The following is a 15,572-nucleotide window of genomic DNA, read 5'->3' on the forward strand; positions in this document are numbered from 1 at the left end:
TTATGTAGCTCATTTGGGAAACTAATTCATTAAGTTCTTTTTGCATTGAAACAATGGCTTCTCACTAGAATGCTTTTTCAATGCAAGAAATAAGACTTTTAAAAGAACTATGTATATCACTTGGAATTTTTGAAAGAAAATTTCAGTGCAGGAAATAAGACTTAATAAAAAGGATTATTTGTAGCTAAATTATTACTTTTTATCTTCACAGTATTAAAAAAAAACCTAGGGGTATGTGAAATTTGTAACATATTGATTGACGGAAAGCAAGAAATTAGTTAATTATTGTGTTAAATAAGGCTGTGAGTGTATCTAAATAATTGTTTATTGCTTGTAATTGAATTATTTTATTGTTTTTAAATGAAATGAGAGGATCGTGGGGGACAAAAGAGAAACAGAAGAGATCAGTTGAAGAAGGCCTGGCCTGACAAAAAGCGCGCGAGCGCGCGCGAGAGAGAGAGGCAGGCATATTGAGCTGCATTGTACATTCTCGCCCTAACCTTCCACTTTCCTGCAGCCTCCATAGCAAATCTGTGTTCTCTCTCTCTCTCTCTCTCTCTCTCTCTCTGTGTCTGTCTGTGTCTGGATCATACAACCCGCAGGATCTTACGCCCCGCAGAGCTCCCTTATCAGAGAGCCTCGCAGACACATTTTACCGCACGCCTTGCCTCCCCTTTCAGGCAAATGAACGATGATGACGTCTCTTCTGAAATACGGCGCTTGGTGGCCTTCATCAAATACGACGCGGAAGAGAAAGCTCGGGAGATTGCCATTTCTGCCGAAGAGGTTTGATTTTCCGAACTCCTTTTTTTGTTTTCAGACCATCTCTTCCATATCGGCCTGCGTGGTTTTTGAACACTGGCAATGGCGGAACTCTCCATGTACTGCGATTTTCCTCACGGGAGGAAAAGTAAAAATGACGGAAAAACAAATGGAACTCTTAGATCCGCTTACCTTTGCAGGAGTTCCAGCTCCTGAAGCTACAGTATGTGGAAGACGAGAAGCGTAAAATCAACCAGGAATACGAGAGGAAGGAGAAGCAACTGGAGATTCGCAGGAAAATGTGAGTCATTAACGCAATTTTGGTCGCAGACATCATTCTTGTCGCCATTGTTGAAATAACTGGTGTCCTCTTCATTCCTTAGATCTATCTAAGGATGCACGTTTGTAACACCGTGGCATGGCCTTTACCTGTGGGCCAGAACTCTGCATTGGCCAAACCAATAATGTTTACTCATCCTTCCAGAATCCACTGCTTGTATCTGGTGGCCTGGATTGCCAATCCACAGGAAAGATGCACACCTCACTCTTAAGAGGTGATACGTTATGTTCTGCAGACCAAATAGGCTTTATTGGATCCTTGCAATGGGCCATGCTACGAGTTAAGGAGTGACATGCACTGCCTGCCAGCAATCATACACCTCAGGATGAACGATCCTTGGCATAGGGTAACGGGTGGCTTAGATGGTACTGGACTGGATGTCTTGGTAGGATAATGTGGGAGGAAGGCCGACTTGTAAAGGCCATGGGATGAAAGTGTTAACTACGACTTAATTTGATTCAAGCCTAACATTGCTGCTTTTTCCTCTTATATTTTAGTGAATACTCAATGCAGCTCAATGCTTCTCGCTTGCGGGTGCTTCAACTGCAAGATCACCTGGTTAATGATATCAAGAAAGGTGCAGAAAAGCGAATTTATTCATTCAGCATGACAGACCATTATGCATACAAGCAGTTGATGAAAGATCTCATTGTGCAGGTACTCTTTACTTCTTGTGCTATTTTCCTGCATATCTTTACCTTCTTTTAAACAAGGCCTAGAACAATCTGATGGGAACAAGGTGGGTGGCCCTTTATGTGCACGTTTAACCATGAGCAGTGAGGGAGTTGTGTGGAATTGGGTATTTTAGAAAGGTTCACTTCATTAGTATTGGTGTTAAAAAGCTGTAGTTACTGTCAGGGGCTGAGAGGATATTGGAATTGTTATAGAGCCTGTTAACATTGCACATTTGGCCTTTTTTTGTTGGTAAAGTCTGCACCCCTAGATTCTGGTTAAAATGCTTACATGCTAAAGTGACACCATGAGTAGAGTAGGCTTTCCAGGTTGGAAGTTGACGTCTACTCATCATTGCTAGCCCTAGGCTTGGGTTTGAGCTGCAATGGCTCTATAGTTTGGGTATGAGTGAAATATGAGTCCTTTGTTTTGAACTTTGTGTTTGTTTGCTATCATGTTAGTGCTTTATCTGCAGCTGTATTAGAGCCATGGCTTGCTGAGATGGACCCAATGTGACAGGCTTGCTTTCTTATGGCTCCATCCTCTTTCTCGAACCAGGTGGTGTGGCCACGTAGGGAGGAACATTGGAGTTTTGAGCATGGCATATAGTCAGTTGTGGTCATTTAAAAGTCGTGAGTCTTATTAATGTTGCACAATGTCACAAGTCTATTAATGTTATGCAATTAGATTCCTAGGATTAGTGTGGATATGCATCTGCTATAGTACAAGCTAGATTGCCATCTTCGGTCTTTGCACAGCACCTTCAAGTGGTATGGAATGCTAGAGGTCTTTGAACGATTGAACGGATGTGCCTAGTAGTCTACCTTGTGGCTTGGTGGGGATAGGGAGGGGAGTCAGGCCTGCACCACTTGAGTGCTTTTGTTGCTATGTGCATTTGTGGTTGTTTGCAAGTATAGGGTTACCCAATTGTATGATCCCATGACATGCCACATTCTTGGTGATGCAGCTGAACTGGCTCCCCTTTTAAGCAAGGTGCTGCCACATCTCTGGCTGCCCCTGGGCCTGCACTTCTCAAATCTGGCAAATCTTGGCCCTGCAATATCTGAGATCCATTTGGGTCAGACATAGTTCCATCTAGCAATCCCCTATAGGCCCTTGTATGTTCAAATTGGGTGCCCTTGATGTGATTGAATGGCTGCCAATCTCAGGTCTGTGCATGCATCTTGGTAGGCTGCTATCAGACCTCTACTCAGCTGCATCTCTTCAAATTTCACAAGATTAACATGGCTGTCTCATAAACTTGTTTGAATATACTGAAGTTCTGAGGAAGCCATAACAGAGATTCATGTTGCAATAGCTAGAGATAGAAATGGGAGGGATGGTGGGAGATTACGAAGTTCCCTCCCAAATGAGAATATTGTAGCAATAGAAGAGAGAGTAGAAAACTGAGATGTTATAAGTTAGATTGTGTCGCTCTTGCAAAGCCCTACTCTCTCATGAAAGATCCAGGATTTTTAGCTCAAGATCACCATTGCTTTGATACCATATGAGGAATTGCTATTTTGCATAGAGAAAACACAAATGTGTATGACAATGTCTAGCAATCACAATGTCAAGAATGTAGAGAAAGAATGAATAATGATGAATGAAATACAATGGAGGAGCTCATGATCTCTCATGGGAGCTGGTTGAGGCATGGATCTCAAGTGCAATAAGAAACATAGTCATTTGGGCATTGGATTTTAGTGAAGACTCTAGGGCAGCAAAATACATGTTTGCAGGCTTAAACACATTCCAATCTTGATCAGATAATAAAGATGGTAATGACATAATTTGTCCTCCAGGTAATTGAACGTTGGCTATTAAACCCTAATTTCTACTATGAATTTGGATTTATAGAAGAGATTAGTTTAAATCTCCACCTTCAATGGCTGATTTTGTTGGAAATTGCAGAGGGAGAATGTGAATAGGGTGGAGGATGAGAAAGAATACTGAGGAGAGAGGAAATTTTGGTTTTTGTCGCAAGAAACTAAAAAAGATTAGTCGCTACCTTGGCTAGACAGCCATGAAAGCTGTCATAGATTACCAAAACCTCCAAAAATTGCTGTCACCTAGAGCCATATGCTGTTGCTCGCATCCATAGGGCCTTGGGCTCTAGTCTCCTAGGTCAGAAGCCTCTCTTGATGGTTGCAAATGGTCTCCAACGATAGGTTATATGATCAGACAGCCTCTCTCTAGTTAGTGCACTGCAGGAACAATTCTCTCTCTCTCTCTCTCTCTCTCTCTCTCTCTCTCTCTCTCTCTCTCTCTCTTCCCCTCCCCTATCCTTCAAAAACTTTTTTTCACTTGCATGGATAAGTTTTGTCAAGTGGCAATCTTACAAAAACAATTTTTAGCATTATCTAGTAGCCAACTTTATTAAATAAATCTTTAGAATATTTTAATTCTGAAAATCATTTTACTAAATTTTAATGGCTTAGAAAAATAATTTTATTGGTCAACAATTAAATTAACTAGGCCAATTTATTACCCAAGTGATCTTGACACTCATTAGCTCATTAGCTCGGAACTGACATTAATTCCAATTTTATAGTGTCACTGTCAACACTAAGGACTAATTAAATAGTCTAGGCCAAAATTTGACACTAGGTACCGGCTAGTACTTATCCAATATAACTTGGTGCAAATTTTTCCTTTGACACTAACTAATATCTTCGGGTCCCAAGTTTCACATTGTGAAATAACTAACCTAAATCTCGCATGTGCAAGTCACATTTGCACATTTGATTACCTCTTTAATTAATGCTAAGCAAAGCATTAAAAATTCATATCCTTGTGACATTAGCCCCTTTCGATGGTGGTAGTACCACACGAAGGAGGTTAAGAGGGGGTTTTCCCCAAGGAGGTAGCCACAATTTCTCCACCCCCTGGTATCCGGGTTTCCCTCAGTCAATGCCTCATAACTTCTATGAGTGCCTAGCTTCGTGAGTTTTAGCTTTTGTTTACCTCGGTCACTACCTTCCCCTAGACTCGTCTCTTAGGAGTCCTAGGTTATCCTTCGGCACATTAGGCTAGTTAGGTTACATTTTCTTTAGGCTTAGCCATATTTTCCCAAGTCTTCCATTGCATTCTATACTCACTTAAGCTTTCTTTTTCATCTCTAGGTGAATATCCAAAGCGTCGCAATATGGAACATTTAGTATGTAGGTATCTTGATCCTTTGATATTGGGTTTTGTATTTCGGTTAGGACTAACATTGTAGGTATATTACCTATTCTACATGGGTCGGAGATTTGTTTTTTCAGGTTTTGCCTTGGTGAGTATTGCCTCCATCAACATGGAGACAAAGATAGTGTTCCATATTGCTTCTGTCTCCGTTGCGCTCACGCTATGTTTGGTATTAGAGCCATATCACATACCACTTGAGAGAAGCGACGTAGTTAGTGAGTGACAAGTGAGGTTTTGCTTGTGTTAAGGCAGTTAGGTTGTGTCGCCACTTTTACCGTGTGTTTTGAGCATTAATCCTCAACCATCCAGTAAACCCTAATGGCTTTCTCTTAGCAAGCTGACAATGTGTTTTCCTTTGCTCTAAAGAGACTTTCGGAGCGTTATAAATCATTGGGCAACTTAATGATAACTGTGGATGAGTCACAACCAAGTTCCAAATGGATACTCCCCGAGATAGGTGCATCTCATATATATGGTGAGAATTAGTTGTTTAAGTTTAAAGCCTCTACAATGTATATAGAAGACCAAGGCATTCTGACAGTTGGTGATACTCTTTCTGAAGACCAACATGTAAGTTTGCTAGCCCTTGTTCTCCCAAAAATACAAAAACATCAACGCAAAAAAGATTATCCTTATCTTCACTTAGGATACATAGCAGTAGGCATTATCCCCCTCTTCTGTCGAGGTTTAAATGCCTCTTGTATGGGTGCTGTCCTGGATACTAGACACCTCCAACTTCATGACATGATTGTAGGTGCTGTAGTATCTCCCCTTTTTAATGGACCTATTTTCTTTGAATTATGCCCTAACTATGTAATAGCTATGGATGATCCCTATTTAGAAGAATTGTTAATGCTTCATGTTCGAACTTTGGGCTTACAAATGAAGGCCTCCTCTGTCCACTTAGCTATACAATACAAAATGGTATTTAGATGTATGTCTCTAGCAATACTAAGAGTGGTAGAAGGAGTAAATTCCCCTAAAGACAAAGGCCAGACCATCATCATGAAATCGGATGAGAGCACTCAAGGCTTTCTTCCTGGCTATGTCAATTGGTCTGAGATAGAGCTTCCACATGAATGGCAGATGGATATATCTTCCTTGAAAAAGAAAGAACTCTTGCCTTCTAAGGTTATCAAAGTGCAGAATATTAGAGGCAAAACCCTATTTCGGCCTCAATATCAGGCTTCTGAACCTCCTATTGCCAATCCAATTGTCCCACGAATCTCTTTACAGCCACAACTGAAGGTTACTCATTCTCAGAAAGCTAATGTCCTCAAGTTCCATACACAATTCTATTCTCATGATCAAATTGCCCATAGTGTATGTCAGCATTGCAAAAAATTAATAGAAAAGACTTCTTCCTCTTCTTCAATTCTCAATGTTGTTCAGGAATTCGGATATAAAAATAACCAATACAAAGCTGTTCCCTATTTAAGACCCCAAGATGCTACTTCTTGGATTGTTGAATTACAAGTTGCAAATTGGACACACTTGGCTCTTATTGGCTTGATTGAAAAAATGGATTCCCTACAACAACTTTTTGATCAAATCCTTATCTTATGTCAACAATTGGTAAAATCTTCCAAATCCAATCCTCCTTCAATATTGCCCGTGAGTAGAGTCTCTTCACTCGTGCCAACAACTGCTGTCATTGATTGGGCTAATTTCTCCAACAAAAGGTTGCAAAAGGGATGGAGCTCCCATTTTGCCTCTCCATTGTCAGGAACTTTAAATGTTTATCAAGTTTTTGATCGCAAAGGAAAAGGGAAAATGATTATCCCTACAAGTGAAGGTACTTCAGGTACTGTCAAAACACCTTCAGAAAAGGATCTCTATTGCTATGAAGATCTTGATACTTCTAATGATGAGTATGTTGATGATCTATTACAAGAAATACAACATATCTACTGTCGTATGATGTCTAATGTACAGAATACATCTCTTTCTAGTTTTAGTTTATCTCAGAAACCTCTTCAACTAGGTCATACTACTGAAGAATTAGCAGAATATCTTGAGTTTATGTTGTCAGATTAGTCAGATAAAGACTATCATGCCACTTTCGACATCATTGATGATTATGATCTTAGCCGAATCAAAAGGCAAAGAGAAGCAAATCAAGTCTTAGATCAAATGCTTTTGTGTATTGATCCAGAGAATAGACATAAAGAAGATTTACAACGCGATGTCAAAGCCCTCATTGACTCAAGGATGATGGGAGAAAGAGTGCAACACCCCCCTATTATTCCTCCAAATGAGCTGCCAGCATGGTAGATTAGAGACCAAGTTGCTTTTCAAAGAGATGTTGCTTATACCGTTTCCTCCCCAGAAGAAGATGGTGATAGTGTGATAAATGAAGATTTTGTTTCCATAAATCCACACAGATCACAGGCTTCTGCGACTACAGTCCTTTGAGCTCAACTAAATTCTCATCATGTAAGTATAATATCTTGAAAAATGTACCTTGTCAATACTTCTATTGTTCTTGTAAATGCTACTTATATCTCTGCATCAAAACCCTCTTATAATAACTTCTACAAAAAGATTGGTGTGCCCGAAAAGGTGGGTTCATTTCCCGTCTGGTCTGTAGACGGGAAATCCCCTGAAGAAATCAAACTCCTCATATACATGATTATGCCTATGTAGGCTAGAAAATTGTAGAAAAACCCCAGACAAATAGGATTGACATTTTGAATGCATTGACACATGGATTTGTTGGTGGCCTCAAACAGTGGTGGGTATCTATACACCCCCAAGTTAAAATGGCTATCGCCCAACATGCTGATCCAGTCTAACTATTCTTTGAACTTCTCCTTGGAGAGTTAGTTGAAAATAAGCTGGATGATGTGCTTGAAGCATGCGAAGCATTCTTCAAGTCTAAGCGGTGCGATCCCAGATTATATAAAGCAAATCCCTCATTTACATGAGGGATTTGCTTTATGAAGGGCTTGGTGCTCATGACAACTCAACGAAGGAACATCTGGTATGCTCTTTTCCAAAGCCAATTTCTTTTTATTGCAAGGAAAGAATGAAGAATGAAAACAGAGGTTTCACTGACAGTGTAGGCAAGATCAAACCATTGAACAGATTATTAAGGAGGTCTGTTACCACCAAAAGATGACCTAGCTAAATCAGAAATTTCCCCAGTCTGTATGCAAAACTGCTTCAAAATTTGAAGCTGATTTTGGTTTTAAAAATTGCAACTTTGGAACTACTAGTCATAATGGCTACAATGGTCATAGACACCGCCATTCTTCCAACCGTTGCTACAAACATTCCAAGTCTTATTTCGACAACAAGACTACAGTCATAAATCCTCTAGACATTCCAAGCATTCACATTGCCACAGGCATGGAAAATTGCATCACAAATTTGACAAGTCAAGAGATTATGACAAAGATCAAAAGAAAGAACTAAAGTGTTACATTTATGGTAGTACTTTACATCTAGCAAACAAGTGCCCCAAAAAAGGAAAAATACAAACTAATGCTGCAAAAGTCAATATGCATCATTTCAACTCTTATTCTTCTTCTTCCGATGAATACTCTGACTATTCTGACACTGACAGTTATTCTTCTGATAGCAAAGACAGTTCTACTGACTCCAAAAATAGCAATACTTCTTGGCACACTGCCAATTAAAAAACAAGTGCCTCTGCAGACTTTGAATCCGATACAGTATCAGATTCCATTGAAGATTGTGAGGATGACATTATTCATCCTGACAGATTTGAACCCATGAATGCACATGTTGTGCATTTCCTTGGAATAAAAGACAACATGGACAAAATGTTTATGGGTACTACTTCCACTTTAAGAGGAGAATCTTGAAGCAAATTCAAGGGGAAGCAAGTAAAGCAAAGCTCATTAGAATTCGATGATTCTGATACAACTACCACCTCTTCCTCAAAAAAGCATAAAAACAAGGTAAGACAAGAATTCTTTTCTAATCCATATGATCTTTCTAAACTAGGAATACTTGGCCCTGAAACAAAAGGACAAGCCAATATGTTTGTCCCATATAATCTTGAAAAGATGCATCAATTCTGTACTGCTTCCCAATTGATGCAATCACTCTCTTTTGTCAATTTTATTGGAACCCAACAAGCTGATGTTGACATGATACAAGCCTTTATCCTTATGCAGCAAGAACTACATTCTTTGTGTAAAGTCTACCGTAGAATTCTGACAGGCCAGAAAGAATTGGCCCATGGCACTATTGCTATCTTAAAGAACTAAATTCCTCTTCTATAAATATTCATGCTACACCCGTCAACTAAATTCGGCTATCACAACCCCAGGTACACAAAATTAATGCTATGAATACTGGCGGCCCTGTTCCTATGATATGTGTACAGCTGAAGAACATGCCCCAATTTTCTCTCTATGTAGATGCCTTATTAGATATAAGCTCTAGCCTAACCATTGCTCCTTTTGAACTTTTTCCTCGACAATGTATCAAATCTACCTCCCCCATCATAGTGAAACTCTCCAACAAGAAAAAGGTCACTCTTATTCATGTGACACAGGCTTATCTACAACTCGGCTTCTTTAAGGTTCCCATTGAGATTCAATTAATGAAACAGATGAGATATGACTTGCTCATTGGAACCGATATCCTACAACAGCTGGTTCCCTAAACCTTTTGGTTTGATGACTTTACTATCCCTTACAAAGGTAAGAAGGCCGAAATGTCTCTACTTCCCAAAATTGGTAGAACAATATATTCTATCATGGAATCTACTTCCCAACAAAAGATTGCTGCCCAAGATCAATGGATAAAAGTTGAAATGCAATTACATGCCTCGGCTATATAGAAAATACAAGACCATCTTAAAACCTTTATGCATGAAGATCCATTTACAGAGAAAAGTGCTTTTAATCATGGAATCTACTTCCCAACAAAAGATTGCTGCCCAAGATCAATGGATAAAAGTTGAAATGCAATTACATGCCTCGGCTATATAGAAAATACAAGACCATCTTAAAACCTTTATTGAAGATCCATTTACAGAGAAAAGTGCTTTTAGTTTTCAGTGTTGTGTGTTAGGAGTCCTAGGTTATCCTTGGGCACATTAGGCTAGTTAGGTTACATTTTCTTTAGGCTTAGCCATATTTTCCGAAGTTCTCCATTGCATTCTATACTCACTAAAGCTTTCTTTTTTGTCTCTAGTTGAATATTCAAAGCGTTGCAATATGGAACATTTAGTATGTAGGTATCTTGATCCTTTGATATTGGGTTTTGTATTTCAGTTAGGACTAACATTGTAGGTATATTACTTGTTCTACATGGGTCGGAGATTTGTTTTTTCAGGTTTTGCCCTAGTGAGTATTGCCTCCATCAACATGGAGACAAAGATAGTATTTTGTGTTGCTTCCGTCTCAGCTGCGCTCACGTTGTGTTTGATATTAGAGCCATATCACATACCACTTGAGAGAAGTAAGGTAGGTAGTGACAAGTGAGGTTTTGCTCGTGTTAAGGCAATCAGGCTGTGTTGCCACTTTTGCTGTTTGTTTTGAGCGTTAGTCCTCAACTGTCTAGTAAACCGTAATGGCTTTCTCTCAACAAGCTGGCAATGTGTTTTCCTCTGCTCTAAAGACACTTTCGGAGCGTTACAAATCATTGGGCAACTCAACGATAATTGTGGATGAGTCACAACCAAATTTCAAATGGATACTCCTCAAGATAGGTGCATCTCATATATATGGTGAGAATCAGTTGTTTAAGTTTAAAGCCTTTACAATGTATATAGAAGACCAAGGCATTCTGACAATTGGTGATACTCTTTCTGAAGACCAACATGTAAGTTTACTAGCTCTTGTTCTCCCAAAAATACAAAAACATTGACACAAAGAAGATTACCCTTATCTTCACTTAGGATACATAGCAATAGGCATTATTCCCCTCTTCCGTCGAGGTTTAAATGCCTTCTGTTCCACACGGCATTTTCGCTTTCAACACAGAACATTGAAAACTGAAAGCAGAAATGCGGTGTGAAACAAAAAGCTTAGAGACTCTTCAAGAGAGATGCTTGAGTTGCTAGGGTGAGAGACACTTTGAAAGCTGCAGATATGAAGAACATATATTGCTGGCGAATTGCACTCTAATTGTATTCACTGATTGCATTTTGTCTAATGACAATACAACGGGGGTATTTATAGGCTTTAGAGGAAGATACAAGGATGAGGAAGCATCTCGGTAGTGCTTGTTGATGAAAGAGTAATTGTGCCTTTTGGCGGGAAATGAAAAAAGGTAGTGTACAAATAGCATTATGGAAATCTTGTACATGACCTTTATAGTTGTCAAGGTGGTTGTGGGAACAAAAGATCAGCTATATTGTTTTGGATGCTTGGGACATGTTGGAATGTGACATTAAGGGCATCAAAGAAAAGGGACCACCTCAAAAGGTGTTTGTTTCCGATCCCATTAGGGGGTCTTCTTTGTTAGATAGCCTGGTACATGTTTGAGGTCTGTCCGAATGGTGAAAGGGACAAACTCAATAAAAAATCTAAAAGATTTTATAGCTTTGATCATAGCTAGTATCTCTCTTTGGTAAGAGGGATAATTTTGTTGAGTGCTGGTAAAGATTCTCGAGGCATATCTACAAGGGTAAAGAGTGGAAGAGTCTTCTTTACATAAACAGGCTCCCCAGTCGGAATCAAAGGCATCTGTATAAAGGATTAATGGCAAACCAGTAGGAAGACGAAGTGGAGGAAGATGCTTGATGAGATTTTTGTTATTTTGGATAGCCAGTGTGTGGATTGGTTTCCAATGAAAATGATCTTTTCGGAGTAGTGGATAAAGATCTTTAGAATAAGTGGCAATATTGGATGTGAAAGAATTTTTCCAATTTAGACACCCTAAAAATTGTTGTAGTTGCTTCACAATGGTAAAAGTATCATGTATATCAAGAATTTTAGTGAGGACATGGTCCTGTAGTGTGATTGTGCCTTGGTGGATTTCCAAATCCAAAAATTCAACAGTGATTTGGAACATCACGGATTTAGTTGGAGATAAGACCATGCCAGCATCTTCAACTGCCTTGGCAAATTGCATAAGATGCTCAATATGTTTTGCAACTGTCTTTGAGAAGACAAGGATATCATCTATATACACCAGACAAAAGGGGAATTTGGCAAAAATAGAATCTTTCCATTCGTGAAATTTAGTAGGAGCAATCTTTATGCCAAAAGCGAGAACAGTCCATTGACAATGTCCTTGAGGGACATGGAAAGCAGTCTTGTAATGATATTCGGTTTTGAGTGAAAGTTGCGAAAATCTTGACTTAAGATCAAACTTGTTAAAGATATTTACTTTCTTTAGTTTTTTTAGTAGCAAGTCTTTTAGGGGGGATAGGATGTCCATGGCCAATTAAGTATTTATTTAGGAATTTATAATTTATGACCATTCTTTTTTTACCTCTTTTTTGCTCAGAATGTTTATACATAAAATGCTTGACAAGCCCAAAGAGAATTGATTGGTTCTATGAGCCCTTTTTCAAGAAGAGTTTGAATCTCTTCTTTGCATAGGAGATCTTCATACTTCATGCCAGAGATAGCATTAGGCTGTATAGGAAGAGAAACAGCATAAGAGACTCGCCTTTCTATGTACATCAATGGGTCTTCATGCATGAAGGTTTTAAGATGGTCTTGTATTTTCTGTATAGCCGGGGCATGGAATTGCATTTCACCTTTTATCCATTGATCTCGGGCAGCAGTCTTTTGTTGGGAAGTAGATTCCATGATAGAATATATTGTTCTACCAATTTTGGAAAGTAGAGACATTTCGGCCTTCTTACCTTTGTAAGGGATAGTAAAGTCATCAGACCAAAAGGTTTAGGGAACGAGATGTTGTAGGATATCGGTTCCAATGAGCAAGTCATATCTCATTTGTTTCATTAATTGAATCTCAATGGGGACCTTAATGGAGCTAAGTTGTAGATAAGCTTGTGTCACATGAATAAGAGTGACCTTTTTCTTGTTGGAGTGTTCCACTTTGATGGGGGAGGTAGATTTGATAGATTGTTGAGGAAAAAGTTCAAAAGGAGCAATGGTTAGGCTAGAGCTCGTATCTAATAAGGCATCTACATAGAGACAAAATTGGGGCATGTTCTTCAGTTGTACACATATCATAGGAATAGGGCCGTCAATATTCATAGTATTAATTTTGTGTACGTGGAGTTGTGATAGCCGGATTTGGTTGACGGGTGTAGCAGGAATATTTATAGAAGAGGAATTTAGTTCTTTAAGATAGTAGTAGTGCCATGGGCCAATTCTTTTTGGCCTGTCAAAATTCTACGGTAGACTTTACACAAAGAATGTAGTTCTTGCTGCATGAGGATAAAGGCTGTAATCATGTCAGCACTAGCTTGTTGGGTGCCACTATTGACAAAAGAGAGTGATTGCATCAATTGGGAAGCAGTACGGGGTTGATGCATCTTTTCAAGATTATATGGGACAAACATATTGGCTTGTCCTTTTGTTTCAGGGCCAAGTGTTCCTGGTTTAGGAAGATCATATGGATTAGAAAAGAATTCTTGTCTTACCTTGTTTTTATGCTTTTTTGAGGAAGAGGTTGTAGTTGTATCAGAATCATCAGATTCTGATGAGCTTTGCTTTACTTGCTTTCCCTTGAATTTTCTTGAAGATTCTCCTCTTAAAGTGGAAGTAGTACCCATAAACATTTTGTCCATTTTGTCTTTTCTTCAAGGGAAATGCACAACATGTGCATTCATGGGTTCAAATCTGTCAGGATGAATAATGTCATCCTCAGAATCTTCAGTGGAATCTAATACTGTATCGGATTCAAAGTCTGCAGAGGCACTTGTTTTTGAATTGGTAGTATGCCAAGAAATATTGCTATTTTTGGAGTCAGTAGAATTGTCTTTGCTATCAGAAGAATAACTGTCAGTGTCAAAATAGTCAAGAGTATTCATTGGAAGAAGAAGAATAAGAGTTGAAATGATGCATATTGACTTTTGCAACATTAGTTTGTGTTTTTTCTTTTTTGGGGCACTTGTTTACTAGATGTAAAGTACTACCACAAATGTAGCACTTTAGTTCTTTCTTTTGATCTTTGTCATAATCTCTTGACTTGTCAAATTTGTGATGCGATTTTCCATGCCTGTGGCGATGTGAATGCTTGGAATGTCTGGAGGATTTATGACTGTAGTCTTGTTTGTCGAAATAAGACTTGGAATGTTTGTAGCAACGGTTGGAAGAATGGCGGTGTCTATGACCATTGTAGCCATTATGACTAGTAGTTCCATAGTTGCAATTTTAAAAACCAAAATCAGGTTCAAATTTTGAAGTAGTTTTGCATACAGACTGGGGAAATTTTTGATTTAGCTAGGTCATCTTTTGGTGGTGACAGACTTCCTTAATAGTGTGTTCAATGATCTGTATGATCTTGCCTACACTGTCCGTTAAACCTCTGTTTTCATTCTTCATTCTTTCCTCGCAGTAAAAAGGAATTGGCTTTGGGAAAGAGCATACCAGATGTTCCTTTGTTGAGTTGTCATGAGCACCAAGACCTTCATAAAGCAAATCCCTCATGTAAATGAGATATTCTTTATATAATCTGGGATTGCACAGCTTAGACTTGAAGAATGCTTCGCATGCTTCAAGCATATCATCCAGCTTGTTTTCAACTAATTCTCCAAGGAGAAGTTCAAAGAATAGTTAGACTGGATCAGCATGTTGGGCGATGGCCATTTTAACTTGGGGGTGTATAGATACCCACCACTGTTTGAGTCCACCAACAAATCCATGTGTTAATGCATTCAAAATGTCAATCCTATTTGTCTGGGGTTTTTTTATAATTTTTTGGCCTACTTAGGCATACATCATGTATATGAAGAGTTTGATTTCTTTAGGGGATTTCCATTCTACAAACCAGACAGGGAATGAACCCACCTTTTTGGGGCACACTAATATTTTTGTAGAAGTTATTATAAGAGGGTTTTGATGAAGAGGTATAAGTAGCGTTTACAGGAACAATAGAAGTATTGATAGGGTACATTTTTCAAGATGTTGTACTTACATGATGAGAATTTAGTTGAGCTCGAAGGATTGAAGTCGGAGAAGCCTATGATCTGTGTGGATTTATGGAAACAAAATCTTCATCTATCACATTGTCACCATCTTCATCTAAGGAGGAAAGTGTATAAGCAACCTGTCTTTGAAAAGCGGCTTGGTCTCTAAAATATCATGCTGGGAGCTCATTTGGAGGAATATTAGGGGGGTTTTGCTCAATACTTTCTCCCATCATCCTTGAGTCAATGCGGGCTTTGACATCATGTTGTAAATCTTCTTTATGTATATTCTTTGGATCAATACACAAAAGCATTTGATCTAAGACTTGATTTGTTTCTCTTTGTCTTTTGATTCGGCTAAGATCATAATCTTCAATGCTGTCAAAAGTAGCATGATAGTCTTTATTTGACCAATCTGGGAATATAAACTCAAAATATTATGCTAATTCTTCAGCAGTATGACTTGGTTGGAGAGATTTTTGAAATAATCTAGAACTAGAAGGGGATGTATTCTGTACATCATACATCATAGGACAATAGATATGTTGTATATCTTTTAATAGATCATCAACATAC

General features: G+C 38.7%; 1 protein-coding gene across 4 annotated transcripts in view; it reads left to right on the forward strand.

Annotated features, from left to right (window-relative positions):
* The first annotated feature begins 401 nt into the window (after positions 1-401).
* LOC148013286 (V-type proton ATPase subunit E-like) overlaps positions 402-15,572 on the forward strand; it is a 32,606-nt gene continuing 17,435 nt past the window's right edge. For 3 of the 4 annotated variants that reach the window (XR_015688948.1, XM_087668570.1, XM_087668571.1), the window contains exons 1-3: positions 402-786; positions 963-1,063; positions 1,600-1,759. Coding sequence is in view for 3 of the 4 variants with exons in the window: in XM_087668570.1 (XP_087524696.1) it covers positions 685-786; positions 963-1,063; positions 1,600-1,759 (363 nt within the window). In the remaining variant the exon portion in view is untranslated. Of the gene's footprint in view, positions 787-962; positions 1,064-1,246; positions 1,488-1,599; positions 1,760-15,572 lie in introns of all 4 variants that reach the window. The other variant, XM_087668572.1, reaches the window with a different exon arrangement.

This window comes from Lygodium microphyllum, chromosome 26, assembly GCF_053477565.2.
Source record: "Lygodium microphyllum isolate KBCC chromosome 26, Lygodium_microphyllum_v1.1.10, whole genome shotgun sequence".
In the NCBI taxonomy this organism is placed as follows: Eukaryota; Viridiplantae; Streptophyta; class Polypodiopsida; order Schizaeales; family Lygodiaceae; genus Lygodium; species Lygodium microphyllum.